Genomic DNA, 27,728 nt, shown 5'->3' with positions numbered 1-27,728 from the left:
TGGCTGGGTACAGTTTCTTTATTCCTCCCATCAGGAACCCCACTCAGACCCGTCCCCCCAGGGAGGACTCCTGGCAGGAAGACTGGTCTTCTGAGGCCTCGGCCCCTTGCACTGCCTGCCAGCCCACCACAAAGGCATCTACGCTGTCTTGTCACAGAAGTGGGCCCTGGGGACACAGGACACAGGATCCAGGCCTGCCCAGCCTGGGAGGGGCGCAGCATCCTTGCTCCAGGCTTGCCAGCCCATCCCAGAGCCCACCTGCCCTCAGGCTTGGAACCAGAGCTGCCCCAGAATAACGCCCTGGGCCAGGGGTCCTCAGAAGCTGGGTGTAGGGGGTCCCCTCATGCTGAGAACACCCGCCTTTCCAGCTGCTATCCACACGGGTGTGGCAATGGACGTCTGTCTGGACTCGGGGGTTCAGGCCTGTAAGTGATTCTCAGCTCTCCTTTGGCCAGAGAGCCTCGTGCGCCCAGAGTCAAGGTGTGGCCCAGGGGGTGTGTGCGGTGAGTCTGGGGCAACAGCCAGCTTCCCAACAGAGCCCACTCTGGAGTCCACTCTCCAAGGTGTCCTGCTCCCCAGAACCCTTGCCTCCGTGCATCCACTGGGGCCATTGCCCACGCAGGGCCCCACTGCACAGGCCCACCACCTCCTGGCTGCAGACTGAGCTGAGGACCAAGAAGGACAAGGCCAGAAGCCTCTGCTGCAGCCTTACGTCCCCCGGCCTTCAGGTGGGGGTGTGCAGGTGGTACGGTCCTTCTGGGTGGGCTCCCAGGGTAACGGGGAACAGAGGCAGTGATGGGGCCTTGCTCTGGGGGCCTGCAACACTCAGACCCACAGGGACCAGCTCCCTAGCTGTCTCTCTTTCTCTCACACACACACACACACACACACTGAGACAGACACACAAACACACACGGAAACACGCTCATACACAAATGTGTACACACGCCCTCTCGCTGGCTCTCAGGAAGCCAGCAGCCTGCGAGGAGCAGCTGCACGAGCGTCTGATCCCTGAAGGTCGAGAAACACAGGAGGATGGAGGTTGGGATCTACGGGGCTGAGGCCAGAAGACCGAGCTGAGAATGTAAACAGAGTGCCCAGGGGGCAGTCGGCTGGTCCCCGAGGTCTGGAGGGCACTGGATTCACGGCTGCACATGGAGCGAGGCAGGAACCCCAGGAGGAGGGGCCGGGGCCAAGGCCTCACGTCTGGGCCAGCGAGAGCTCCTCCAGGCCCCCCTTCCCAAGCCGGTACCGGGCCAGGTCCTTCCTGGTCACCAGCCCAACCACCTGTGGGAGCAAAGCCAGGTCACAGGGGTTGGGCAGCCCGACCTGCCTCTGTCGAAGCCCCTACCCTGTGTGTGGTGGGCAGCCCTGTCTGGGGGAGCCCCAGAGGTGGGCACACGGCCAGCCTACGTCCTGGGTCTCAAGAGTCCCTGCAGGAGCTGGGAGAAGCGCACACCTGTGCGCAGGGCAGGCAGGTCTAGAGGCAGAGGGGCTGGAGTGAGCAGGAAACGGGTGTGCATGTGTGTGCACCATGTGCAAGCTCACCTGATTGTGGTTGTCCACTACCACCAGGTGCCTGAGGCCCAAAGCCCGGAAGAGCTTGAACACCCGTGGAAGAGACGCCTCCTGCAATGCGGGCACAGCCTCAGCTTGCCACCGGCCCTGGCTCCGCTCAAAAGAAGAGCAGAGGTAGGGCCTGCCAAACTCAGGGTCAGCTGTCTCCCTTGCAGACCCCACCGCCACCAGGATGTCAGGATGTGTCCTGAACTGCCCCTTCCCCTCCACGCCATCTGGCCCTGCCAGTTCGGCCTCTACAGCTGCCCCCAACCCCATTCCTGGTCCTTGGCGTAACCACAGAGCTCCTCTCTGCTCGTCCTCTGACCCACCCCAGCCCCTCAAATGCACTTTCTGGTCACACGGCCATTGAAGGCTGCCCTGTGCCATCAGAAAGGTTCTAGAAAAATTCTGGCCACCTGGTAACCCTGCAGGTGGGGCCCACCCCACAGCCCCACAGCCAGCACCTGGGGCACAGTGTACGGGGAGGGGTTCATGAACTCGGAGAGGTCCATGGTGCACTCGCGCTCATCCTGGGACACGTGGATGGACTGGATCGGGGGGAAGCGTGGGTAGGCATCACGGAAGTCCTTCAGCCTCAGCCGCCGCCGCACCAGCCCCATGTTGGACCGCTCCACAAACACCTGCAGGCAGCGGACAGTGCCGTGTCACAACCCAGCACCAGGCCCAGTGTCTCCCGCTGCCCCGGAGGTGCCCGACAGGCCAACCTTGTGCTTTAGGAGGACGATCAGCTGGGAGCGCAGGATCAAGCCCTGGAGCCGGGCCGGCTGCAGAAAAACAGACAGGCTTGTCTATGCGCGGGCGGAGCCCAGGAGCCGTGGCCCTTCCTGCCTCACCGGCTCTGCCAGTCCACATCGATGTGTGGTCACCACTAGGTCTCACAGCAGGCTTCCACCTGCACAAGCTCATTAACTCCCAAACGCCCCGCAGTGCAGAGCCCCGCACCGTGAGGCTGGAGCGTCTGCCAGGGGCAAGACGTAGACCCAGCCTGGACAAACTCATCCCAAACCTTTGGATGCATGGTGACAGGGGTGCCACACGTCCCGTCAGAACCGCTCCTGACAAAACTCACAGCCTCAACTCCATGGCTGATGGGCCAGCCTAGGGCACGACCACAAGATACGTGGGCATGTGACTAAGCTCACGAGCAGGGCCAGCGCTCACGGGGACCACGTCTTCCCAGCCGTGGGCCTCAGCTCCTTTTGTAGCTAGAATTCCACTACAAACCCAAATGTGGGGTTTCTACACTCCTGTGACCACACTTCACCAACACACATGCTCAACAGGTCCACATGAGAAGCATGCCACACCCGCCCACTGCCCGGTGGTACCTGGGTGTCGTCAGTGTACTCCACCACGGGGAAGCCGTTGTGATTGGACGTGGTGCTGCTGAGCACGTCCACGATGACGCCCACTTTCTCCCTCCTCCGCAGGCAGGTGACCGGCGTGCTCATCACCTCCCTGTGGAAGAGCACATGCCTTGTCCGCTGTCTGTCACAGTGGCCACTTGCCGCTGGGGGCTTCTGAGTGTACTCTCTTCACAGCAAAGGTGAAGCTCAACAGGCATAAGTCTGTTGGACTCAGGAAACCCTAGGACGAGGGGGCTGGGAGCCCGCAGGGCCCCCACCCTGGGAGCTGCCCTGGAGAACCAGCCCTGGGCCGGCCGCCCACACAGCCGAGATGCCCGCACAGCATCTCCCCGGATGTCTGCACACAGGCACGCGGCCTCTTTCCTGTGCCAGGCTGCTCGAGCCAAACCTCCCGGAGCATCCGCCACACCACTTGCCCCCATACCCCATCCTGAGCACGGGGAGGAAGCCCAGGCCGCAGGCCTTCAGCCTGAACCAAGATGGCCCGTGGTACCTGGCGGTGAGCGAGTGCGAGGTGACGGGTGCCTCCCAGTGCAGGAAGGGCACGCTCTGCAGCTGGATGTGCATGTCGTACAGGCCCTGAGGAGAGGGTGGGCTGGTGATGTGCTGGGCCTGCCACTGAGGGAGGGGGCCTGCCCTATGCCCGCCCACCGAGGCAAGGGGTCATCTGGAGGATGGCTTCACAGGGGCCCCTTTCCCTTCACACAGACGCCTGAAGCCCTACAGTCTCAGGCTCCGAGACCAGGGGCGTGGGGAGGGGCCCAGAGCGAGGGCAAGGAGGGCAGGCAGCCCTGTCCCCACATGCCGCACCTCGATGAAGACGTCCCCCACAATCTTGGCAGTCATCAGGACCAGCATGATGGGGAAGCCGTAGGTCACATTACTGGTGGCCTCCATCATGATGACCGTCAGGCTCAGCGTCATCCTCACGATCCCACCTGTCAGGGGAGAGAAGGGATGGGCTGGGCTGAGGCTGCGGTCATGGGCCTCTATGGGCCACCCCTCCACTCTCCCACTGCCTGGGTTCTCTGTGCGAGTCTGTGCCCCTGGCCATTCACCCCAGCGACCCTGTGCAGCCACACAGTGGGGTGAGGTGGCCCACTGGCCAATGACCACAGAAATGGAGTAAACAGGGACCAGCCTTGTGGCCGAGTGGTTAAGTTTATGTGCTCCACTTCGGTGGCCCAGGGTTTCGCCAGTTCAAATCCTGGGCGTGAATATGGCACCACTCATACAGCCATGCTGAGGTGGCATCCCACATGCCATGGCTAGAAGGACCCACAACTAAAAATATACAACTATGTACCGGGGGGCTTTGGGAGAAAAAGGAAAAATAAAATCTTAAAAAAAAAAAAAAAGAAATGGAGTGAACACCCGGCCTTCCTGTCCCGACAGGCAGGGGCGCCCCCTAATCTTAGGATGACCACACAGCAGCCAGGACTCACCCAGCTGGGCAGCTGCTCCCATCAGGGCATACTTGCCAGGGTCCGCCCAGATCTGCGGGATGACACAGAGGAGGCATCAGAGGGGGTGACAGGCCCCTGCTCAAACCCCAGATGCACTGACACCACTGGAGGCCACCGGCCCAGCAATTCCACAACTGGGAAGGAGTCCTGCAGTTCCCACACATGCCCCAGCACCATGTGCAGTAACACCCTAGGTGTGCCCACTCGGGGATGCACCCTGCCACCTGCACATGCTGGGGACCTTGCAGCAGGTGACAGGAGCAGACACTCTACAGACTGAGGAGGGAACAGCTGCAGGTGCGTGCAGGGAAGGCGGGCCGACACACGTGTCAGTGACTGCGGTTTGTGCAGAAACACCGGCACCACACAGGGCAGTGTGAGAAGTGAAAACCCTACACGTGCTCCCACCTGGGCGAACCCTGAGAACAGGACACTCAGAGGAGCTGCCACCAAAGACCACAACGTGTTCCTCTGCGGACACGAAACGCCCAGAACAGGCAACTCCAGACAGAAAGCAGACTGGCGGCCACCAGGGGCTCGGGGGCACAGGAATGAGTGTGAAGGGGTGCAGGTTTCTCTGTGTTGACCAGAGGGTCCTGAACCTAGACAGCGATGATGATTCCACGACCGCGTGGACCACTGGAGCAGCACCAAATGGTATGCTTTTAAAAAGGTGGATTTATGCTACATGAATCACACTCCACTCAAGAACACACAAACTGGCAGCGAAGGAACCCCGAGATGCGCCCGGAGCCTGGAGCAGGGGCGGGGGGAGGAACAGCAGGGGAGACTCACTGCGCCCCTTCTTTGTTTTTAAAAATATCTTATTTGAATAAAGTGAAAAGAAGAAAACACATGGATGTGTGTCGCGCCACGTGGCCACATGGGAGGGGGAGGCCGGGAAGGCAGCGTGGCGGGGCTGAGGCCTGGAGCACCGCACCTCGTCACCAGCTCCTGCACCCGGGCTCAAGTGCCCCCAGCCCCGACTCTGGGCATGGAGAAGCCCCACTCACCGCAGCCCCCGTGACGTAGGACAGGGATATGCCAAAGAGCCGGCCCCAGGCGGCCCCGATGAGCAGGGACGGGATGAAGACGCCGGCGGACACCGTGAGCCCATAGGTCCAGCAAGCCAGGAAGAAGTAGACCAGGGTGAAGAGGCCGAGGGTCGCTGGGTTGTAGGAGCCTAGTGGAGAGGGAGCTGGCCAGGGCCTGCCTCACGGACTCACACCTGAGCAGGGCCAAACCGCCCAACTGCCCAGTCATGGCCTGCTGGTCACAGACACCCGGTGGGCCCCCAGAAGTCTCCGCATTCTGAGGCTAGAGCACAGGGCTTCAGAGGCAGGAGGATGGCCTCCTGGCACGTGGGGCAGAGAGCTGGGGGAGACAGGCCCCAGTGCCACCAGTGGGATGGTGGGACCTTCCACCAAGGGAAGGTGCCAACTGAGGTCTGTGCACATGGCTGGCACTGCAGTACAGACCACCAAAGGTCAGCGCAGGGAGGCCACCGGCCACCAGTCCACACCAGATGACTTCCAGACGCAGGAAGATGTCAGTCAAACCCAGGAACCAACATGTCCAGGACCTGGCGCCTGTCCAGCGGCCCCGCTCAGCACCTTTCAGAAAGGGCTCAGCTTCGCCTCACACTTAAAAGCCTTTCTGTGAAATCTTATGGACCCCTGTCACATGCGCACAGAGGCCTGAGGACCAGGAAGCTCCTGGTGGCCTTGTGACAGGAAACAATTAGAGATAACCTAAAGGGTTCCAGACAGAAAAGGCAAAACAACGGCACAGAGCAGCTACAGGGTGGAAGACTGGAGGCAACCACTCTGTTCCCAGATTCGTGCAGCGGGTGCCGTCACAGGCCTGTGCTGCAGGGCCCCCTCTGGGCGCGGGGGAGGCGAGGCCCTGCCCGGGAGCAGCAGGATTGTGAACTGGAAGGTGCACCTTGAAAACCAGCAGTCTGCTCTCAGAGCCTGTCTTTAACTCAAAACGTGTGGCTGGCAAGGCCAGGAGCTGGTGAGTCACCACACCCGGTGTTCTGACCGGGAGTGACCCATGCAAGCAGCGCCCAGAAGGAAAACTCATCCTGGGAGACAAGGTCGTCTTAATAGAAGATGGAGACAGCCCCCGCAGCCCCTCCAGGAAGGGAAGGAGACGGCGTGGGGAGCCTGGCCAGGCCCCCTCCCTGGTGCTCGCCCCTAGCTGACTCCTGGCTGCCAGCCCCTGCGCACCACTGCACCCCACCCCCACAGCAAGGGCAGTGACCTCTGCCCACAGGGCACACTCAGCCAGAAGGGGTCACCCAGGCCAGAAGGGATGGGGACCAGGTAGCGACATGCGGCCAACAGTGCTATGCATGAGCACGCACCTGGGGGGTCGTGGAAAAGGCTGACCACACTCTTCTCTGGGGTGTTGAAGAAGGCTGCGGCCATGGAGTTATACTCGCCATCTGCACAGAAGAGCTGTGGGGTTGGGAAAGAAGACAGTCTGTGGGACGGGGCAGTCCCGGCCTGGACAGTACCAGGCAACAGCCACACAACAGGATGGGCCCAGCCTGCGGCCTCAGAGGCGAGGCAGGACACAAAGAGCCCGTCCCAGGGACAGTGAGGGCTTCAGAAGCACGTCCAGCCCTGTAGGGGCTGGTCAACAGGACTCCTGGGCTGGACAGCTAGTCTGTCCCTGGGGCACATGGAGATCCCAGACCTTATACCACAAGCATGCTCCCAGAACCCAATGGTCAAACATCGGTGTCCTGGATGCCAGCAGGCCCAGCACCCTCCAGGCTGAGGAGAGCCATGGGCCCTGAGGCCACAGGTCATAGTAGGGACTGACCCCAGGCAAAGCTGGCCTTGTCAACCCCATGGCCTCACCAGAGCCAGCCCATGGGGGCCCCACACCTGCATCTTTCACAGCTTGTTTACATCTGTGCCCATCATCAGTCATTCTCTATCCCCACCCCCAGCCTCTGTCAATCACCAATCTGCATTTTGTCTCTAGGGATTTCCTGCTTCTGGACATTTCGCACAAACAGAATCATAGGCTACGGTGTCCTTCACTGTCTGGCTTTTCTCACTGAGCATCATGTTTTCGAGGTTCATCCGTGTTGTAGCGTGTGCCAGTGCTTCATTCCTTTTTATGGCTGAATAAGCCCACCTGTTTATCTGTCCGTTAGCTGATAGACAGCTGGGCTGCCTCCACTGTGGGCCACTGTGACTCGTGCTGTAGTGAGCACGCGTGCACAGGTTTTCATGCGTATGCCAGTTTGCAACTCTCAGTCCACACCCACGAGCTCCCACTTCTGAAGGCCTCCCGCAGACCCCACCAGGGCGCTGCTCTGGGAGGAGGACTGGGCGGGACTCCACTCAACATAACACCTCATTCTCCTGGCGCCTGGCAGGCTGCCTACCCCTGTCTGAAAATGCAGTGGGGGGGCCGGCGCTGCCGCTGCCCCTGCCCCGCCTGGTGGGTCCACCCATGGGGCCCAGGTGTCCTACCTGGAGGGGATAGGACACAGCACTGCCCTGCAGGGGCTGGCAATCCCGCGATGAGTAAATCAGCACGAAGGCAACCGTGGCTGTGACAGCGGCCACCAGCACGGCCTCAACCACCTGGAGGCAGGGCCGGTGGATGTACCTAGAGCAAAGAGCCGGGCTGGACCAGGCCACCCTGAGTCTGCGACCCCGTGAGAGCAGACTGCTGATCAGGAGGGCAACACAGCACGGCTACTCCTGAACATCCTCTGCCTGTCCTCAGGCGCTCTCCAACAGCATTTTGAGTTGGTGCAGGAGGACGAGGAGAATGAGAAGGAAGAAGAGCTTCTGCAAGCCCAGGAGCCGCCCCAAAGGTTTCAGAAAACCCAAGGGCTCCAATAACTGTGCTCCTCATGGCCCCATGCTGCCCGCAGGCAGACCAGGCTCAGGATGAGAGAGACCGGAAGGAGCTGAACTCAGGACAGGGAGGATGCACGGGGGGTCCCCCTGCCCAAGGAGCCACCCTCGAGGCCCCGCCTAGCCCGGCCCTGCCCACTCCCGGCCTCATGTACAAACCATCATGACAGATGCAGGGGGCAGCCCCACGGGTGCAGAGCCCACAACTCGTCTGTTTTCAAAGCCCCAGGGGCCACACCTGTCAACTCGATGCACAAAACAGAAGCTTCTCACCTGATTCGAAACATCGTCAGCCAGTAATTCAGGGCATTGAAGACGGCTCCAAGAACACCACCTACAACCGGGAAGGAGCTGTGTGTAAGCGACATAAGGAAGAAAGGTGGAGGCTTTCCAGGCAGCACAGGGGACAGGAGGGGATGGTCTGTAAACCTCTCTGTCACCACATCCTGGCGGACAGACAGGCTTATTTCTCAAAGGCTAGGGCGAGGTTTCTCAGGGCAACAAACGCTGTCCAGAGCCAGTCGGGGTTTCGCCGATGGAAGTAAAGTTCCAGGCCTCCCCCAGGCTTGGGCTCCCTCCTTGGGGAGTACAGCCCCGCCTTGGGTGGCCCTGGAACAGCAAGCAGAGTGTGGGGGCCGTGTCCCTCTCTGGCCACTTCAAAGCTGGGCCAGGCCTGGAGTACCGCGGGCCCAATCCCCACCACATGCTTTGTTCCTGCTGGAAGGCGCCTGATGCTGTCTGGAAAGCAACGGCCCAGTGTGGGCGGGGCGGCTGGTGCGCTGCGTGGGGACGGCCTTACCCACCACGCCCATGGCGATGAAGATGGGGATCTCGTGGATCGTGTACACCATCGTCTGTGCGGAGAGAGGGAGAGAGCGAACGTTCCGAGGGCCGAGGTCCTCACACTCGGGACCATCTGCCCACACGCACGGGAACCTCCCAGCACTTTCCCACAGGCTGTGGAGGCCCCGCAGGGAACGCTGGGCGTGCGGAGCAGCTTGTGCTCCTGCTTGCACGGCTGGTCAGGGAGGTGCTCGGAGGCCCTGTGAGGCTTTTGTCTTCCTGAGGCTTCAGCTGCCCCTCAGCCAGATCTCCATCACCTCAGAAGGGTGGACAGCCCGAGCTTTGGCCAAAGGAGGCCCATGGGGTGCATGACAGAGGGAAAACCCCAAGAACAGATCTTACGACCAGACCACCCAAGAGCCCCTATGCGTCTGTGCATGAGAACGGCCCTGGGAGTGGCGATGCCGGCCGGTGGGCCAGGCCTCCCTAGAAACGCATGCCTGTACCTCCTCACCCTCCATGAGCTGCTGCCCGAGCTCCCAGGCCCACCACACTCAGCGCTCTTGTCCCACAGTCCACACACGGCTGGGACACCCCTGGAGGCGCCCACTGGGGGACGGGTGTCCTAACCTGCACGGCCAGTCAGAAGCGCCCTTTCCTAGAGACCCTCCAGGCCTCTGGTGCTTCCAGATAAAAGTTCAGCCTCGCAGCTAAGAGGCAGAATCTTCCAAAAGCCCAAGTTCTCAGGCTGAACCTTAAGTACACAGCCTTGGCCCTGCACTGAGAAAGAACCAGAAAGAGTGAGGGGGGACAACATGTTGGGTTACCTCTGTGTCAAATCTTCCAAAGTTGATGAGGCCCGGGCTGGACAGGTCCCATATGTTTCCATGGTAAATACTGAGAACAAAATTCAGGGTGAAGGTGGAAATCATGGAGGCGAAGAACTGTGGGCAGAGAGGGAGATGGGGGCCATCAGAGCACGGCCACTGGGCTGAGGCACCGCGCCCAGCCAGCTGAGGCCCACCGCTGGGGAGGACAGGAGCTGGCGAGGGGCTGCAGGAGGAGGAGGAGCTGCCTCCCCTCCTGTCACTGGGGAGGCACCTGGAGACCCTCCAAAGGCTGAAGGGAAAGGGGCCAGGGCCTTGCTGGCTGGGTCCCCTCACCGCCAGGCCAGCCGGGTCACAGCCTGTTTTGGACGAGCATCAGGCCAAGCCAGCGACGGAGCCGAGGGAAGGAGGCATGTGGGGTTCCCAGTGAGGAGGGGGAGGAGAACAAGGGGGGATGACGTCCACAAAGACAAGGGGACAGGCAGGCGGTAAGAGAATGGCCAACGCCTCAGGTCAAGTGAGGGGCAGAGCCTTAACGGACCCTGGGGGCATGGCTCCAACCACAGCTTGATGGACCCTCGCGTGAAGAGACCAAAGTTGGGGCCAAGAGCACAGCGTCTGCCCCAACACGGAGCCAGGCATCAGCACAGCCTAGCAGGGAGAGGCAGCCGTCCACAGGCACTTACGATTCTCCACGTCAGGAACTGGTTCCAGAAGGAGGCGCCTTCTTCTAAGCTGAACAGGACGCCACCTGGAATGGCCAGCGGCCCAGCCCTGAAGTGCCCATCCAGGCCACGGGAAACCCAAACCCACTGCCACTTCATGCCCTCCGTCCCCAGGGCACTGGGACCATGTCAGAGGCAGTCCTCGGGGCCTCTCAGGGGGTACACCCCACACCCTCGCCCACACACACCAAGACTATCCCTTCACACCGTGGGAGAGCAGCTTCCCCAACACGGGCAGGCACGTCAGACCAAGCAGGACCGCCCCTCCTCACCCACGGGGGCTCCAAACGCAGCGGACACTCCAGCCGCAGCTCCCGCCGAGACGAAGTCCCGCTTCTCTGTGTCTCTGCGGAAGTACTCGAAGATCTGAACCAGGAACAGATGGGGCAGAGGGTCTCAGCCAGCTTCTCCAAGGGCACTTCTCTCAGGAAGGGAAGAGGTCAGCTGGAGGCCGTGGAGACAGGCCAGGGAGGGGAGGGAAGGATTCACAGGGACTGCAGAAGGGCAGGGGGCAGCAACACCGTGAGAGCCGCCCTGCACACCAGCCACCATGGGAAAATGGGAAAGCACGCCACTCATAGCAGTAACTCAACTTCACGGTCTGTGCAAGAGCTAAATCAACAAACCCACAACGCCGCTGAGAGACCTAATGAAGCCCAACGAACACAAAACTTCACTGTGTTCTTAACTTAAAGGAAAGGCTCTATACTGTAAAAACGTTAACTGTCTCTAAACCTATAAACTCAGTGCAATACCCATCAGGATGCTGGGGGCTCTTTGGGGAAACGCAACAATCTTCTGAAGCGTATCGTGAAAACTGAGCATCTTCAACCTGCATGTGTCATTCCTGCCCTCTTTCTGGGTAGCTGAGTCCTTTGAGAAACTGTTTGTTTAGAGCTACAGACCCTCCCCGCAGAAATGCACATCCACACGAAATACCCAGAATCAGGCTGAGCGGACTCCTTGGTCAGGCCCTGGCAAAGCCCCCAGGACAGTTCGCTGGGGAGACCCTCAGATGCAATGTCAATGATGGGTCCCAGCAGAGCACACCTGCACGGAGCAGGAGGGGCCCCAGCTCTCCAACGGGTGTCCTCGGTCACCCTCACAGTCGACATCCACATCAGGAGAGAGGACTCACCTTGAAATCTCGCTTCAGTGATGTTGACCTCCCCTGGGAGACCCCAGCAGCAATCACGGAGCCCGAGTGTATCATTGGCCCCTCCTACAAGGACAGGACAGCCGCACACAGGTGAGCGTGAGCTTGGAGAGAACAAACCGGCCTTGGGTCCCGCGTGGCACACAGAGGAACTCAGGCTAGGGCAGGGCCACACGCTCCACTACCTTTCCCACGGCCAGTCCTCCCACCACCGACAGGATCACGCCGGACACCTTGATCACCAGGGTCTGGAACACAAAGGAAAACATGCCAAGTGTCTGATGAAGGGCCACACACAGTCAAGGAAGCTGAGCAACAAAATGCCACATGTGGAGCCCAGCCTTGTGAGAACCAAAGAAGGTGCACAGGAGGGCAGCACATCCCAGTGGGCATCCATGGTGGCGGGATTCCAGCCCGTTCTTCGCTGCCTTCCTGTATCTTCAAACTCTCTATACTGAGTGGCTGCATGCAGTACGTACAGATGGCAGCCCTCGTGCCCCTCCTGACAGCCCAGGGGCATCTCCTCATCCAGCACTTGCTGCATCACTGCCCACCACCTGGCTACCTAGTCTGGCTACCACAGGTCAGATGCCATTCCCACCACCTCTTCTGCCGCAGGGAACCCGGAGGCTGCTCTGCTCCCCTGGAGTGCATCCACCGGCCCCAGTGCCCCGACCCCGGGAGCACGGCCTCCCTAGGCAGGGGCAGGAAAGAAGCCGCCAGCAAATCCCAGGCTGCGGCATGCTGACCACACACCTGAACATGAGCACAGGAGGAACTGTGACTTCCCAGCCCTCTAGGCATCAGGGTGTTCGAAAAGATTAAGGATAATAAGTATTAAGAAAGAGTTTGAGAAAAGGAAAAATGCCCTGAAGTTTATGACTCCAACACAGCTCTCCTCCTCGTGTGACGCCACTCACCAGACAGAATTCACGCACATCCTAGAGCTGAGATCAAACACACACACCAGTGAAGCATTTCTGCGTCACTCAACGTGGACAAGAGAAAGTCTGTACCACTTCCCAAAGAAAGTTTACATAAAATCCGTCAGCACATCCCTGCACGCGCTCAGCAGTGGCACATGAAACAGGCCTGGGCGGATGGCGGAGGGGAGGTGGGCACACAAAATGCTCCTAACTCAGCAAAGGAACCCCAAGCTGAGCACTGCGCTCCCACCAGAGGTCACCGCCACGCCTCACCTTGAGCCGGACCACGTGGGGGATCTTCACCCCATTGAGGAAGCACTTGATCTGGGGGATCCCGCTGCCAGCAGCAACTGGCTGGAAGGAGAGGGAGGCAAGCACTGAGCTGAGCCATGCTAGGCAGCTGCCGCGGCCATGTAGGGCCCAGGACAGGGGACGGGCTGCCCAGAGAAGGGGCTTCTCGCTTCTCCCACCCCAGATGCAGAGCGACCCCCAGGGGGAGCGCACACTGTGGGATGTGGGAAGAGATGGAAGGAGGCCCAGTGTCCCCCAAGGGGGCAGGGTGAGGACACTCCAGGACAGACGGAAGGCATCTGTCATGCACCTGCTGAGAGAGACTGGAGCTCCCCGCTCCCTCTGAGGGGGCACCACACTGTACCCCAGAGAGAAGCTTCCAGATGCTGCCCCATCTTCCTTCCCACACCCCATGACAAGGAAGGAGCAAAGAAAGAGGCAGGCCATAGGAAGGGAGGCTTCTGGGAGAAGTCCTGGAGCAAAGGAGCACCCTAGGAGGGTCTGAGGCCGGGGGAAGCCCTAGATGTGTCCTCGCTGCATGGGGGAGACACGGCGCAGGGGGACAGGAGCGGCACCCCAAGGCTGGGGGTGAAGAGGCCCAGACGTGTTTGCTGTTTTGACTCAACCGTTCAACATGGGCACCAGAGGGTTTCCCTGCAGTCTGACCGCGGGAAGCTCACGGGCAGGAGCTGCGGGTGGGTGAGCTGGAGGGGTGCCCACCACCAAGCGGCCTCCCATCATGGCCTCCTCGTGGCTGCACATACCTCTATGAAGGCGACGATCACAGAGCCAACGAGCACAAAGGCAGCATTTAGCGTGGCCCACAGCACAAGGGACAAGGACAGCCCACCGTTCTCCGTGAACTTGTCGATATCTGGGGCTCATCAAGGACAACTGCAGCTTCCCCACTGGGGACTATGCCCCCCGCCTGCGATGCCCTCGCGGCCTGGCCTCCTGGCCTGCAGCACTGGCCCAGGCACAAGCCCACCCGAGAGCTTCACAGGCTGTGCGCTCACTGGACAGCCCAGAGACGTTTCACCGCCCAAGCAGGACAGAGCTGCAGCCCCTAGGCACGCCTCCCCCAACTGGACGGTCCCCCTGGGCCGCTCCGTGCCACAGGACCACAAAGGATATTGTCCTTGACGACCTTGTATTTCAGGCCGGCCAAGTTCTCCACCACGATGTCAATGAAGCAGGCCACGAGGCCCGTGAGAATCCCGATCATGGCGCAGATGACCCAGCGCTTAATCTCCACCGTCCGGAAGGCCTGCAGGGCAAGGCGCCTGTCAGAAGAGGCTGCCGTGGTGAGACCTCCTGTCACAGGCCACTCTGGGGATGGTGTGACTGGCCCCTGGAATTCTGCTCATCGCCATCATGTGTGGCACGCTGCACTTGGGACCCCCGAGTCCTACAAAGGTGGCCTCTGGTCAAAGCCTCAGAGACAATGGAGCATCTGGGTGGGGGTGTGTGTGTACCTTCCCAACCAATTCATAATCAGCTGCTGACATTCTGGACACCACAGCTGACGTCTCCAAGAACAGCCCTCTTAGTCATAACCATGTGACAGACAGTTTCCTGTACTGGGCGTTGGGCATCTCCTGCTCTAGGACACACACCATAATCTGAGGCACAGGGAGCGAGGAGGGGTGAGAGATGGAGGGGATGCATTGCTGCACCTGGCCCAGAGAGCAGCACCAGGCCAGCCCTTCGGTCACCAGGGCAGCCAAGAGTGGGGCACGTGCCACAAGGACACTGCACTGTGGTCAAAGGCCTGCGGACGCCTCTGAGGCAGCAGTGTCTGGGCTGTCGGGCCCCAGACTCACCGTGTGGTTGATCCGCCTCTCCTCCTCCAGGAACAGCTGGTTCTCACTGTTGTCATAGTCCAAGCTCTGCAGACCAGGATAGCAGAGACAACACTGACCACTGACCCAATGTTCCAGGTTCATGGCGGGCAGCAGGTGGGGGTGTGGGGCTGGGGAGGGGATAGAGTGCTAGGGGCTGCATGGCGCGGGAGCACAGAGGGAGGAGGCCCACCTCGTACTTGAGGGACAGGAGCTTCTCATTGTGCGGGATCTCCTTGGGGAAAGGGTGAGGGGGGTCCATGTCCTGCGGAAGGAAGAGGCTGTGACAACCCAGCACATTTATGAATGAAGCCCAGATGAGAAGAGGAGGGAGCACACACCCACTCATCCCACGAGGCTGGTCCTTTCCTGATCTCAAAGCCAGACAAGGACATCACAAGACAGGAAACTAACTACAGACACACACCCCGAGGAACAACACACAAAGTCCTCAATACGGGGCCAGAAGATGGGACCCTGCAACACCACAGCCAAGCTGGGTTTACCCCAGGAATGAAAGGTTGGTTTGACATCTGAAAATCCATTAATTCAAAATGTTTGTGGTACGATGGAAAGTATTTTATTGGTCTATGTCCCAGGTCTGGCACACAGCTCCTAAAACCCTCAGCGTCTCTGGAGTAATGAGTGTCTTCTGTGCGTTAATGAGTTGGAGGTGGCTGGGGGCCCCTAGGTAGCTTCAGGATGGGGGCTGATCGCCAGGGGAACCGACCATGGGACTCAAGGGTTGGAACTTTCAGCCACGTACCCAGACCTCTGACCTCTAGAGGGGAGAGAGGGTGGAGACAGAGCTAATCACCATAAAAACCCAAAATGAGAAGTTTTGGAGAGCTTCTGGACTGGTGACTATGGGAGGTGCTGGAGGCTGGTGCTCCCCGGCAGCATGGAAGCTCTGTGCCCCTCCCCACTCCTTCCCTGTGCATCGTTTCCACGTGCCATTACAGAGTCATATCCTTTACGACAAACCAGTAAACATAAATAAAATGTCTCCCTGAGTTCTGTGAGCCATTGAGCAAATTATGAAACCTGAGGAGGGGGCAGTGGGAACCCCGATTTACAGCCAGTCGATCAGAGCACAGGTGACAACCTGGACTTGTGATGGTCTGAAGTGGGCGCAGTCTTGTGGGACTGACCCTTAACCTGTGGGGTCTGTGCTGACACCGAGTAGACGCTGTCAGAATAAACTGACTTGTAGGACACTCAGGTGGTGTCTGGAGAATCAGAGAATTAGCTGGTTATGAGGAAAAAACCAACAAACTGGTGTCAGAAGTGTTGTAAATACAAACAGTTCATGCCATTTCAATAACATAAAGGACAAAATCCAGACAATCATCTCAAGAGATACAGAAAAAGCATCTGACAAAATCCAACACCTCTTCATGAGAAAAACACTCGATAAACCAGGAGTAGGAGGCTGCTCAACTTGATGAAGACATATACGAAAACCCACAGGCCACATCACCCTCGATGGTGACAGACTGAAGCTTCCCCCCAGAATCAGGAAGAAGAAAAGGACGCTCACTCTTACCACTGCTCTTCAGCACCGCACTGCAGCTTCTACCAGGTCCATTAGGCAAGAAAATGAAACAAAGGGCATCAAGATGGAAAGGAAGAAGTGAAACTCCCTATGTGTAGATGACATGATCTAGTGTATAGAAAATCCCCCAAAATACACTAAAAAAAACTATTAGAACTGATAAACGCATTCAGTAAAATTGAAGGATACGAGATCAATATACAAAAATCAAATGTATTTCTATGTACTTGCAATGAACTATCTGAAATGAAATTAAGAAAGCAGTTCTATCTACAAGAGCATCAAAAATAAAATATATAGGGGCTGGCCCCATGGCTGAATGGTTAAGTTCGCGAACTCCACTGCAGGCGGCCCAGTGTTTCGTTGGTTCGAATCCTGGGCGCGGACACGGCGCTGCTCATCAAGCCACGCTGAGGCAGCGTCCCACATACCACAACTAGAAGGACCCACAACTAAGAATATACAACTATGTACCGGGGGGCTTTGGGGAGAAAAAAGGAAAAAATAAAATCTTAAAAAAAAAATAAAATAAAATACATAAAATAAACTTTATTCCTAAAATACATTTAACAAGAGAAGTGTAAGACTTGTACCCTGAAAACTATAAAACATCATTGAAAATAACTGAAGACCTAAATAGATGGAAAGATATCCTGTGTTCATAGATTGGAAGACGTAATATTAAAATTCAAAGCAAGCCTTATCTAAATTCCAGCTGGTGTTGTTGAAGAAACTGACAAGCTGATCCTAAACTCCATGTGGAAAAGCAAGGGACCCTGAACAGTCAAAAAAACCTTGAAGAACAACAAAGTTGGAACCCTCACACTCGCTCGTTACAAAACTTGCTACAAAGCTGCAGTCATCCAGACAGCGGGGCACTGGCACAAGGACAGACGGACAGCAGACAACTGAGAGACCAGAAATAAACCCTCACATCTACAGCCAACTCATTTTCCACAAAGCGCCCGGACAATGCAATAGGGAAAGACCAGTCTTCTCAGGAAATGGTGCTGAGAAAACTGGATATCCACAATGCAAAATGACAAGGCTGGACTCGCATCTTAAACCATACACAGAATTCATGAAAAATGGGTCAAAGATCTAAATATATAATCTCTTATAAGAAAGCATAGGACTGAATCTTTGTGACCTGGGGTCAGGCAATGGTTTCTTAGATATGACACCAAAAGCAGGAGCAACCAAAGCAAAAAACAGACGGGCTGAACTTCATCAGAGTGAAAAGCTTCCGTGCTTCAGAGGACACCGTCAGAAAGTGAGCAGAACACCCAGACCAGGAGAAAGTCTCTGCCAATCGTGTATCTGATGAGCGATCTGTGTCCAGAACACACAAAGAACACTTATAATTCAACTATAAAAACATATGGTAACACGATTAAAAAAGGAGCACAGGATCTGAACAGACATTTCCCAAAGAAGACATCCAGTGGCCATCAGCGCAGGCCAGATGCTCAACATCACCAGCCATCAGGGAAATGCAGATCAGAACCATGAGATGTCGGAGCAGGAAGTCAAAGACAAGTCTGGTGGAGAGCGCTCAGGAAACGTTTCCCTGGCAGCTGCTGGACAGTCCGGCCCCAGCACAGGGGCAAGGGAAGAGAACATCACTGCTCTCCAAGGGCCCCCCACCCTGAGATGCCCACTTCCACCCAGCCCCCAGAGCCCTCCTCCAGCCCACTGGGGCCCCTGCTACCCCTGGCACCTCCCCCCTCCGCCCCCCCGCCTGCTTCCTGCACCTCCACACAGCATGCTTGGTGTTCCTTGCCTAACACACACTTCCCCCATCTCTGCTTGTCTGGCTCGGCCTCAGGGGACACAGCCCCTTGGAGCAGCCTTCCCTGGCTCTGGGGGCTCCATGTCTGCTCATCATTCTGTCCCCGAGCCCTGCATGGCCCATGTCAGTCCCTGAGCTCTGCAATGTCTACATTCGTCCCTGAGCTCTGCTGGGCCCGCCCACAGTCCGGCAGCCTCTTGCTTGGCGTTACTGTCTGCTGTCTGCTAGGCTGCAGCTCCACCAGCGCAGACTTGTGCTCCCTGGGAACAAGCCTGGCACGCAGTGGGTGCTCCATGAATGGGGAATAACTACCACTCACAGGGTCCAGAAGCTCATCATCCAGCTCCACGTTGCTCATCTGTCCAATCCGGAAAAACGTGGAATGGGGCGACTAGAAGCAGAAGAGAAATCACAGGGCTGTGCTGCGACGTAAGAAATCACTTAGCCACAGGGCTGTGCTGCTCTCTGCATGCCCACGCCACCCGGCCTCACCCAAGGACACAGACCCCCAGGTGCCATGAGGGGGACCTCAGCAGGGCCAACGCTGGATCCCCAGGCCTGCCCTCACCACCCACAGCCTGTCATCAAATAGTCCAGCCCCCAGCTCCGAAGCCCAGGCCTTCCCCACCCCCAAGGCCCTGTCCTCCCCTGTTCTGCAGCGCTTCAGAGACTGGAGATGAGACACTTGCCAGCCACCAGAACCCCGGGCTGCAGGACCACACCAGTGTCCTCCCAGGTACCCCACCCCAAGCCTAGAAAATCTAGGTGGTCCATGGCCCCTCCTCCAGGAGTCTTTCTGTCCCCTGCCCCCCAGCTCCCAGTTCTGTGCATCCCCCATCATGAGACTGAGTGGCTCTGCCAGGGGGACCTGTCACAGGCCTCCAGACACACAGTCAGAAGTGCCTCCTCGCCCAGGGCAGGGGACCCAGGACCCTCCCTCTCTAAAGTAGGGCTGTGCTCCCAGGCCCAGGGGGCAGGTCAACCACAGAGGACAGACAAATCAGGCGCGTGACTTCTCTTATGCACACTGCAGGCCAAGACTAGGGGAAAAAACACAAGTACCAATTACACGTGCATTTCAGAGAAACAAGTCATGTGTTAGCCTAAGTACGTCTTAAATACCGTGCGGAACACACTTGTATTAAAACATTATTCAGTGCTGGCCTGGTGGCACAGAAGTTAAGTTTGCACGTTCCACTTCGGCGGCCCGGGGCTCGAAGGTTCGGATCCCGGGTGTGGACATGGCACCGCTTGTCAAGCCATGCTGTGGTAGGCGTCCCACATATAAAGTAGAGGAAGATGGACATGGATGTTAGCTCAGGGCCAGTCTTCCTCAGCAAAAAGAGGAGGATTGGTAGCACATGTTAGCTCAGGGCTAATCTTCCTCACAAAAAAAACCCCAAACCATTATTCACCGTTTCTCTGAAATGCAAATGCAGCTGGGCGCCCTGCATTTTCTCTGGCAGTCCTACACGCAGTGGAGAACCATGCAGCAACGACAGGAACAAACCACTCCTGACAGCATGATAGGCCCGAGGAGCACCAGGCCAGAGAGCTACCGGGATTCCACCACAGGAAGTGGAAGGTCAGGTGGTGGTGGTTACGGGGTGGGGGCTGGGGGAGACAGTAAAAGCGAGCAGCACCAGGGGGCTTTGGGGATGCTGGCCGACTCTGTTGGGGGGAGTCTGAGTCTTCTGGGGCTGCTGTAACCAATTCCCACAGCCTCGGTGGCTTAAAATAGCAAAAATTCGTTCTCTCCCAGCTCTGGAGGCCAGAAGTCCAATTTCAAGGTGTCGGCAGGCAGTGCTCCCTCTCAAAGGTACGAGGAGGCTCCTTCCTGCCTCTCCCAGCTTCTGATGGCATTGGCGATCCTCAGCATTCCCTGGCAACACCATCTCTGCTTCGGTCATCACGCGGCCTCCTCCCTCCGAGTGTGCCTGTGTCCAAATGTCCCTCCCCTGATGAGGACACCAGTCGATGGAGTGAGGGCGCACCCTGCGCCAGCCCGACCTCATCTTAACGTGATCACATCTGCAAAGATCCTATTTCCATACGAGGACCATACACAGGTTCCAGGGTTAGGAGTGGACAGACAGATCTTCTAGGGGGCCACCATCACCCCACAACAGGTGGTAACGAGGGGGTTCATGTTCACATGACAATTGTCAGGCTCCACTCGCATGACTGTGCACTTCTCTCGACATACACATGGTAAACGTCCGCAAAACAGGTGATTAATGAGAGAAACACAGCTGTTTCCTCTTTCAAAAACAACTGACAATGCCCCCAACTGCTGAATCCAGTGAGAAAGGCAGGGTGGGGGGCCTAGGAAGGGATCCCAGTTCTTGAGTGCACTCTGATCAGGAAGTGGCCCAGGGCTGGCTGCAGCCCCTGCTCCCCAGACAGGACACTGTGATCAGGAAGGGGCACCAGAAGCAAAGCTGGCCACAGAACACCAAATGCGCTTCCTCGGGGACAGCTCCAAACACGCAGACCGGCCAGGCAGGCAGGGTGCAAAGATGGACACACGCGGCTGAGCAACAGCAAGAGAGTCCAAATGTGAAAGGAAAACGGGAATATTGATTTGGTGTCCGACCTGACGGCCAGAGCCCACAGAAAAAGGCAGCCTGGCATTTTATCCTACTCATCACTGATCACGAGAGAAGCTCAACCACATCAGGCAGTCTCCCAATGCACCAAGGCAGCCCAGAGTCGGACCCCAGAAAGCATCTCCTCTGACACCCAAACAGTGTCTGCGAGCCAGGCTGCACCCTGCACATCACCTCAGGAAGAGGCGGGCAGAAAAGGTCTCGAGGGGCAAGCAGTGGTGACAACAGGTCCTCAGCACGTGGCTGGGAAGAGGCCAGGTGAGCACAGCAGTCTGCACTGAGAGAGCACTGTTTTGGACGGCACCCACGGGGAGATGGAGGCTGGCGGTGGGCAGGGCTAAGCTCTGGCCACGCCCCCCCATGGCTGCCCTCGACTGGGCCCTCACTCACCCTCCTCCAGCACCTTTGTGTATCTTCTTTTTTTTTTTCCTGAGGAAGATTGCCTGAGCTAACATCCATTGCCAATCTTCCTCTTTTTTTATTTTGATGTAGGCCCCCACCACAGCATGGCTGCTAACAGAGAAGTGTAGGTCCACTCAGGCCACCAAGTGGAGCCCACCAACCTTAACCACTAGGCCACTGGGGCTGGCCCTCTATCATCTCTTTTCTCAACTTGATGAGCATCTTTTAGGAAATATCTTTTGTGATGAAAAAGCCATTTACTTGCAGTTCAACCACATATTTAGCGTTGTGTCTATTCCTTTCTCTTTTTTTTTTTTGAGGAAGACTAGCCCTGAGCTAACATCTCCCACCAATCCTTTTATTTTCTTTTGAGGAAGATTAGCCTTGAGCTAAGTACTGCCAATCCTCCTCTTTTTGCTGAGGAAGACTGGCCCCGAGCTAACATCCATGCCCATCTTCCTCTACTTTTATATGTGGGATGCCTACCACAGCATGGCTTTTGCCAAGCGGTGCCATGTCCACACCCGGGATCCAAACCAGTGAAACCCAGGCTGCCGAGAAGCGAAACGTGTGAACTTAACTGCTGTGCCACCGGGCCGGCCCTCAATCCTCCTCTTTTTGCTAAGGAAGACTGGCCCTGAACTAACATCCATGCCAATCTTCCTCTGTTTTATATATGGGTCGCATACCACAGCATGGCTTGACAAGTGGTACATAGGTCTGCGCCTGGGATCCGAACCAGTGAACCCCAGACTGCCAAAGAGGAACATGCAAACTTAACCACTGCGCCACGGGGCCAGCCCCTCCTTTCTTTTCTTAAATGCAAGTGAAATTAAATACTAGTTGGTCCTCAAACTACTGATATGCCCAACAGCCCGGATGAAATCTCCAGGGTGGGATGCTGAGTGAAAGCAGTCAGTCCCAAAGATCACACACTATACGGTTCCACCAACCCGATATCAACACATCAGACCTGGAGGGATGAGCGCAGACCTGATGAGGGGGTGTGACTACGAGAGGCAGGATGCGGGAAATCCTGGAGGTGATGGACATGCTCTGTGTGTTGACTGCAGCGATGCTCACAAAGATCTATACACGTGACACGACAGCAGAGAACTACACACACACGTGCGTGCACATTATGCCAACATCAGTGCCCAGTTTCAGCACTGTGCTGTTCCATAAGATGGAACCACTGGAAGAAACTGGGGGTGGTACACAGGTCCTCTCTGGACTGTCTTTCAACCTCCTGTACATCCATAACCATTAAAAAAATTTACAACAGTTATACGCAGATGGGACTATGTCAAACTGAAGAACTTTTGTGCATCAAAGAAAACAATTAGAGTGAAGAGGCAACCTACAAAATGGGGGAAGATATTTACAAAGCAAGTATCTGATAAGGGGTTAATATCCAGGATACATAGAGAACTCCTACAACTCAACAACGAAAAAACAAACCGGCTCAAAAATGGGCAAGGGACTTGAATAAACACCCCTCCAAAGAATACACACAAATGGCATAAAAACACCACTGATCATTAGAGAAATGCAGATCAAAACCACAACCAGACAGCACCTCACACCTGCGAGCACGGTCAGAATCAACAAGTGTCGACGAGGATGTGGAGAAGGTGGAACCCTGTGCACTGCTGGTGGGAATGTAAAATGGTGCAGCTGCCGTGGAACACAGTATGGTGGTTCCTCAAAATATTAAAAATAGAACTACCATACAATCCAGCAATCCCACCTCTGGATACAGACCCAAAGAATTGAAAGTAGGGTCTCGAGGAGCTATTTGTACACCATGTTCACGGCAGCATTATTCACAAATAGCCAAGAGGTGGAAGCAACTCAAGTGTCCACTGATGGATGAATGAACAAACATAGCATGGTCTTTCCATACAATGGAATATTATTTGGTCTTAAAAAGGAAGGAAATTCTGCAGTATGCTACAACATGGATGAACCTTGAGGACATCACATAGTAAAAGAAAGAAGCCAGTTGCAAAAAACAAATTCTGTACGATTTCATTTATATGAGGTTCCTAGAGTAGTCAAAATTATAGAGACAAGAAGTAGTGGGGCCAGCCCGGTGGCATAGTGGTTAAGTTCGTGCGCTCTGCTTTGGCAGCCTGGGGTTTGCAGGTTCAGGTCCCAGATGCGGACCTAGCACTGCTCGTCAAGCCACACTGTGGTGGCATCCCACATAAAATAGAGGAAGATTGGCACACATGTACCTCAGGGCCAATCTTCCTCACAAAAAAAAAAAAAAAAGAAGAAGACGACGACGACGAAGTAGTAGATGGGTGGTTTCCAGGAGCGAGGGGAGGGGGGATGGGGTGTGAGTGTTTAATGGGGAAAGAGTTTCAGTTTTGCAAGATGCAGACAGTTCTGTGGGTGGATGGTGATGATGGTTGCACAACAATGTAAATGTATGTAACACTGCTGAACCATACGCTTAGAAATGGTTATGATGATAAACTTCATAATAGGTTTTAACCACAATTAAGACAAATTTTAAAGACAACAAAGGCCATTTGCCATCCCAGTCTGCTGCTCTGCATTTTGACACCTGCCAGGCTCCACGCTCAGCACTGAGGACACAGGGCTGCCGCTGGCAGAGGCTTACAGTGAAAGGGAACAAGCTGCCATGAATGATGCAGCATAAACTGTGAGAAAGGCTCCCGGGGTGCCGACAGGGACCCAGAGGGAGCAGTCTGCACCAGATCGGATGGACCAGGAGGAGCATTTAGGCTGAGTCTGAGGGCCAAGAAGGAGCAGACCAAGATGTGCAGAGGCAGGCAGACGGCACCGGAATCATCCCGGATGGGAACAGCCCCACTGCAGCCTCTGCCTGGTGGCTTCCCAGGATCCTCTGACGAGGTCTGGGCCCACTCCTGTTCCTCAGCTCCCTGCACTGTCCAGCCGTGCCTATGTCCTCCGCGGCCTCCCCAGACTGTGAGCTTGCTAAGGGCGGTGGCTGTGTCCCACTCACACTGGCCCTGGACAGGTGCTACTGAAGGCATGAGGGAGACAGATTCAAGGAGCCCTCGGGAGGGAGCCAGGACAGCCGGCCTGGATCCTACAAAGTGGGGCTGGGGGTGGGTGCATGGAGAGGGAGGAAGACAGGACGATGAGGACACGGAGGCAGAGGGACTTCTTGGAGGGGCTGCCCCTTGGGCTGGGAGACGCCTAGGAGAAAGACAGGGTGCGCACTTACGTGGAGCAGAGCTCAAGGAGCGGGTGGGGACGACAGATGACCCCCCCCACACCTTCCCTGCAACCCCCTCCCTGGCACTCTCAGATTGTGCTCTATAGCTCTGGGTCACGAGGGCATGACACAGTCCCAAGGGGTAACCCTAGTTCCCAGAGAAGCCAGATCCCCAGAACCGATTCTAAACACTAACCTGAGAGTCCTACCCCACTAGGTGTCTCAGCGGGAGCTTCCTGAAGCCGAGGTCCCTGGAAAGGTCATGCATTTACAAACCCTGCAAACACCGCCCCCCACCCCTCCCCAACCCCTGGGGCATCTGATTCTGGCTCAGATTTCCCTCTATAAGTTCTCAAAACGCTCCACTTCCCACTCACATGACTGTGACCTGCTGGCTGACCTCACCCTCTCCTTGTCCCAGCAGTGGATGGGCAGCAACTCGCTGGGTAACTCACCATCACCCCACACTCGGCCATGATGGGCCCAGAGGCCTGAGAAAGGAAACAGCAACCCACAGGTGGCTCTGAATGGTCCGGTCCTGCCCCTCCACCCTGCCAGGGCTGTGCCTGCTCCCCACTGGGCACTTAGAAGCTCTGCCCCGAGCAGCTACCTCAGGTGCTTGGCAGGCTATGCTCGTGCCACAGTGGGAACGACACCAACTCTGGACGTCCCACAGCTGCAAAGGGCCAGGAGGCAGCCAGGCAAAGCTCTCACGTCCAGTTCACCAGAACATTCCCGTAGGGCGGTTGCTGGCCTGGGCTGTCATTTTAGTCCAAAAGGCCCTGGACTGAGAGCAGCTCACAAGCTGCCATCTGCTGGAGTACTAGGTGCCCCCGAGCCTAACCACAAACTCAGCCCACTGGTCACCAAGAAAGCCAGCATCAAGGAAGTCAGTCACTGCCAAGGGAAGTGTACGCGAGTGACGACCCATCCCTTTAGTGCGGCTGTTTCTGACACTGCCTGTGACAAGCCCTGTGCCCACTGCTGCACGCAGACGAACTCTGGCAGGCGAGGACTCTGAGGCACAGGAGGCTGTGGAACGCGTCCTCGCTGGTCCAGAGCGCTGTTCCTGGCACAAATGCCTCGAGTCCCCCTCTTCCCACCCGTTCACACCAGGCAGGCTGAGGACCCTCTAAGACTGAAATCTCCATCTTCCTGCAGCACTCTCCACAAGGTGAAGCCCAATCAAAGCCAGCAGCTGTCCCCTGCAGGTCTGACCCCAGCTCTGCCCCCAACCTCCACGCCCACTCCAATTTACCTGCCAAACTGCTGCAGGGTCCCAAACACACACTCCTTTATCCTTTCCCATCTGTCTGCCTGCCTGAGGCTCTCACACTGTTCAAGACCAGATCCAAAAGAGACCTCTCCTGCCCTCGGGGCCCCTCACACAGTCCTCCCGGAGCACTGGGCCTGTTTCTCCAGGAGCCTGGAGCCAGCAGGAAGGAAGCTGCTTCATGCACCTCTGTGTCCCAGGCAAACCGCAGGCACCTGGGCACACAGTAGGTGCTCAATAAATTATCTTTTTAATTGTTTAAGAGCAACTAATCAGTTGTTATCAAATGCAAACAAACAAAAAAGCTTGCAAAGATTTTTCTGAGAGATCAACAGGCTCTTCCCCAAAAAGCCAACTCCTGTACCTATTTGCAAAGAGAAGTGGGGAACCCTGAGCACGCTCAGTCCTGAGATAAACCCAAACTCAGCCTCAAAGTTTCCAATCTCTTTACCCACCAAGTCTTAAAGCCTGTTTCACACTTCTATGTTGTAGACTTCAGATTACTTTCTTTTAAAAGAGAAAAAACCAACAGAAACATTCCAAGAAGAAAATAACGAATCAACCACATCCCCACCACCTCAGATGAGCCGCTTCAGAGCACTTCCGTGCAGACACGGAAAGCATTTCAGCAGATTTCACTCCAAGGGCAGACTTCGACGCTCACCCTCTGATCCATTTCCCATGGACCAGGAAACCTAAAGATAAGTTCTAGAGAAACAGCCTGATGATCGTGTCCCTCCTAATCTTTAAACGTTACACAAGTGTTTCAAGGACAAATCTAGAACAGGAGGAGGAAAAGCAAAGACTAATGACAAACCAGAATGAGACCAAGCAATCAACAAAAATAACGCATTCACTCAAAATTAAACAACACGCAGAAATTCATTTAAAGACACATACTGCATTTGCTCAAGCGCTGAGCACATTCCACCCCCTCTGACTTGTGGCAAAGTGGCTGCTACGTGCTCCAAATTCAATTAACTGCTAATGGAAACAGTGCAGACACTTGTCATTCCTAAGACGGTGGGCAAGTCTGTGCTGATCCCTGTAGAGAAGGGTGGCAGACAGCTTCTGTTACTCTCACTGCAAGGAAAAATTCTACCTCAACTGTTAAAACCTCCTGGGGGTTCAAAATACGACCAAACTGAAATAGTTACCCATGGAATTATCACCATTTTGGGGGTGGGGGGCGAGGCAGACAAAGGTCACCTGAGCAGAACACCATGTGCCTTCCCTTTAAAGCCATTTAGGAGTAAAATAACGAGCTTCATGCCGTCAAGGGCACACTCGACAAAGTGCCAGTCGGCTCATCGGCTCATAAAACACCCAGTGTGATGGCGACCTCGGCCGGCTCCTCAGACCCCGCCTGTCACCGGGCCCGGAGCTTCCTCCCTGGACTCCAGAACCCGGGGCCTAGGGACCAACCCAGCTCTGCCGTCCGCCCAGTGAGACCCGGGGCCCCGTCCCGTCCCGACCCGGCCCGCGGCTCGATTCCCCGTCCGTACGACGGCGAGGATGCGCGCACCGCCCGGGCCCGCAACACCGGCCCGGCGCCGGGCCGCCCAGCGACCCAGACCCCCACTCGCTCGGCCGCGGCGAGCCCGGAGCCGGCAGCCGGAGCCTGCGGCGCGGCCCGGGGCGGCCCAGGCCTTTGCGCCCCGCCGTCCCGGCCCGCGCGGGGCCCGAGGTCGCGGCAGCGCCAGCGCCGGCCGGCGGCGCGAGGCCTCAGTTTCCCCGGGGCTCCCCGCGGGCGGCCTCACCTGGCGGACGGCCGCGGGCCCCGCGCCGTTCAGCAGCGGCGTGCCCTCGCCGGCCGGAGCCCCGGGCCGCGCCGCCCTCCGCAGCAGCGGCGCCGCCTCGTCGTCGTCCAGGTCGCGGCCGGACCATGACACCTTCTTGGAGACGTTGGCCATGGCCCGCCGCGCAGGGACCGGCCGGGAAGCGCCGCGGCCGGGTGTTTGCTCTCGTGACCCGCGCCGCGGCCACGTGATCCAGGCGGCCGCCACGTGACCCCAGACGGCGGCCGGGAGGTC

At 57.0% G+C, this 27,728-nt stretch overlaps 1 protein-coding gene across 2 annotated transcripts; it reads right to left on the bottom strand.

The window, feature by feature from the left end:
* CLCN7 (chloride voltage-gated channel 7) lies at nt 1-27,683 on the bottom strand. 2 transcript variants are annotated; one of them, XM_044746392.2, is made up of 25 exons: nt 27,456-27,683; nt 18,517-18,588; nt 15,044-15,115; nt 14,833-14,898; nt 14,144-14,276; nt 13,774-13,883; nt 12,992-13,072; nt 11,978-12,040; nt 11,775-11,858; nt 10,909-11,002; nt 10,598-10,662; nt 9,912-10,028; nt 9,101-9,155; nt 8,575-8,635; nt 7,909-8,047; nt 6,783-6,876; nt 5,428-5,597; nt 4,394-4,445; nt 3,759-3,886; nt 3,442-3,527; nt 2,910-3,039; nt 2,286-2,345; nt 2,025-2,201; nt 1,549-1,629; nt 1-1,287 (listed from the first exon to the last, which is right to left on the bottom strand). In XM_044746392.2, exons 1-25 carry the CDS (start codon nt 27,606-27,608, stop codon nt 1,201-1,203), a joined length of 2,430 nt encoding a protein of 809 aa, XP_044602327.1. In that variant the 5' UTR covers nt 27,609-27,683; the 3' UTR covers nt 1-1,200. The 2 variants fall into 2 exon arrangements, with proteins under 2 accessions (XP_044602327.1, XP_044602328.1); XM_044746393.2 differs by lacking the exon at nt 18,517-18,588.
* Between the last annotated feature and the right edge of the window lie 45 nt (nt 27,684-27,728).

This window comes from Equus asinus, chromosome 14 (assembly GCF_041296235.1).
Source record: "Equus asinus isolate D_3611 breed Donkey chromosome 14, EquAss-T2T_v2, whole genome shotgun sequence".
Lineage (NCBI taxonomy): Eukaryota > Metazoa > Chordata > Mammalia > Perissodactyla > Equidae > Equus > Equus asinus.
Note: the sequence above shows the minus strand (reverse complement) of the source record. Positions and strands in the feature narration are given on the sequence as shown.

Excerpts from the sequence above, each read along its gene's own strand:
- CLCN7 (XM_044746392.2), bottom strand. The coding sequence starts at position 27,608 with ATGGCCAACGTCTCCAAGAAGGTGTCATGGTCCGGCCGCGACCTGGAC. Across the intron at positions 6,877-7,908 it reads CTGTGTCCTATCCCCTCCAG|CTCTTCTGTGCAGATGGCGA; the intron begins GTAGGACACCTG and ends CCAACCCCACAG. Across the intron at positions 2,346-2,909 it reads AGTACACTGACGACACCCAG|CCGGCCCGGCTCCAGGGCTT; the intron begins GTACCACCGGGC and ends GTTTTTCTGCAG.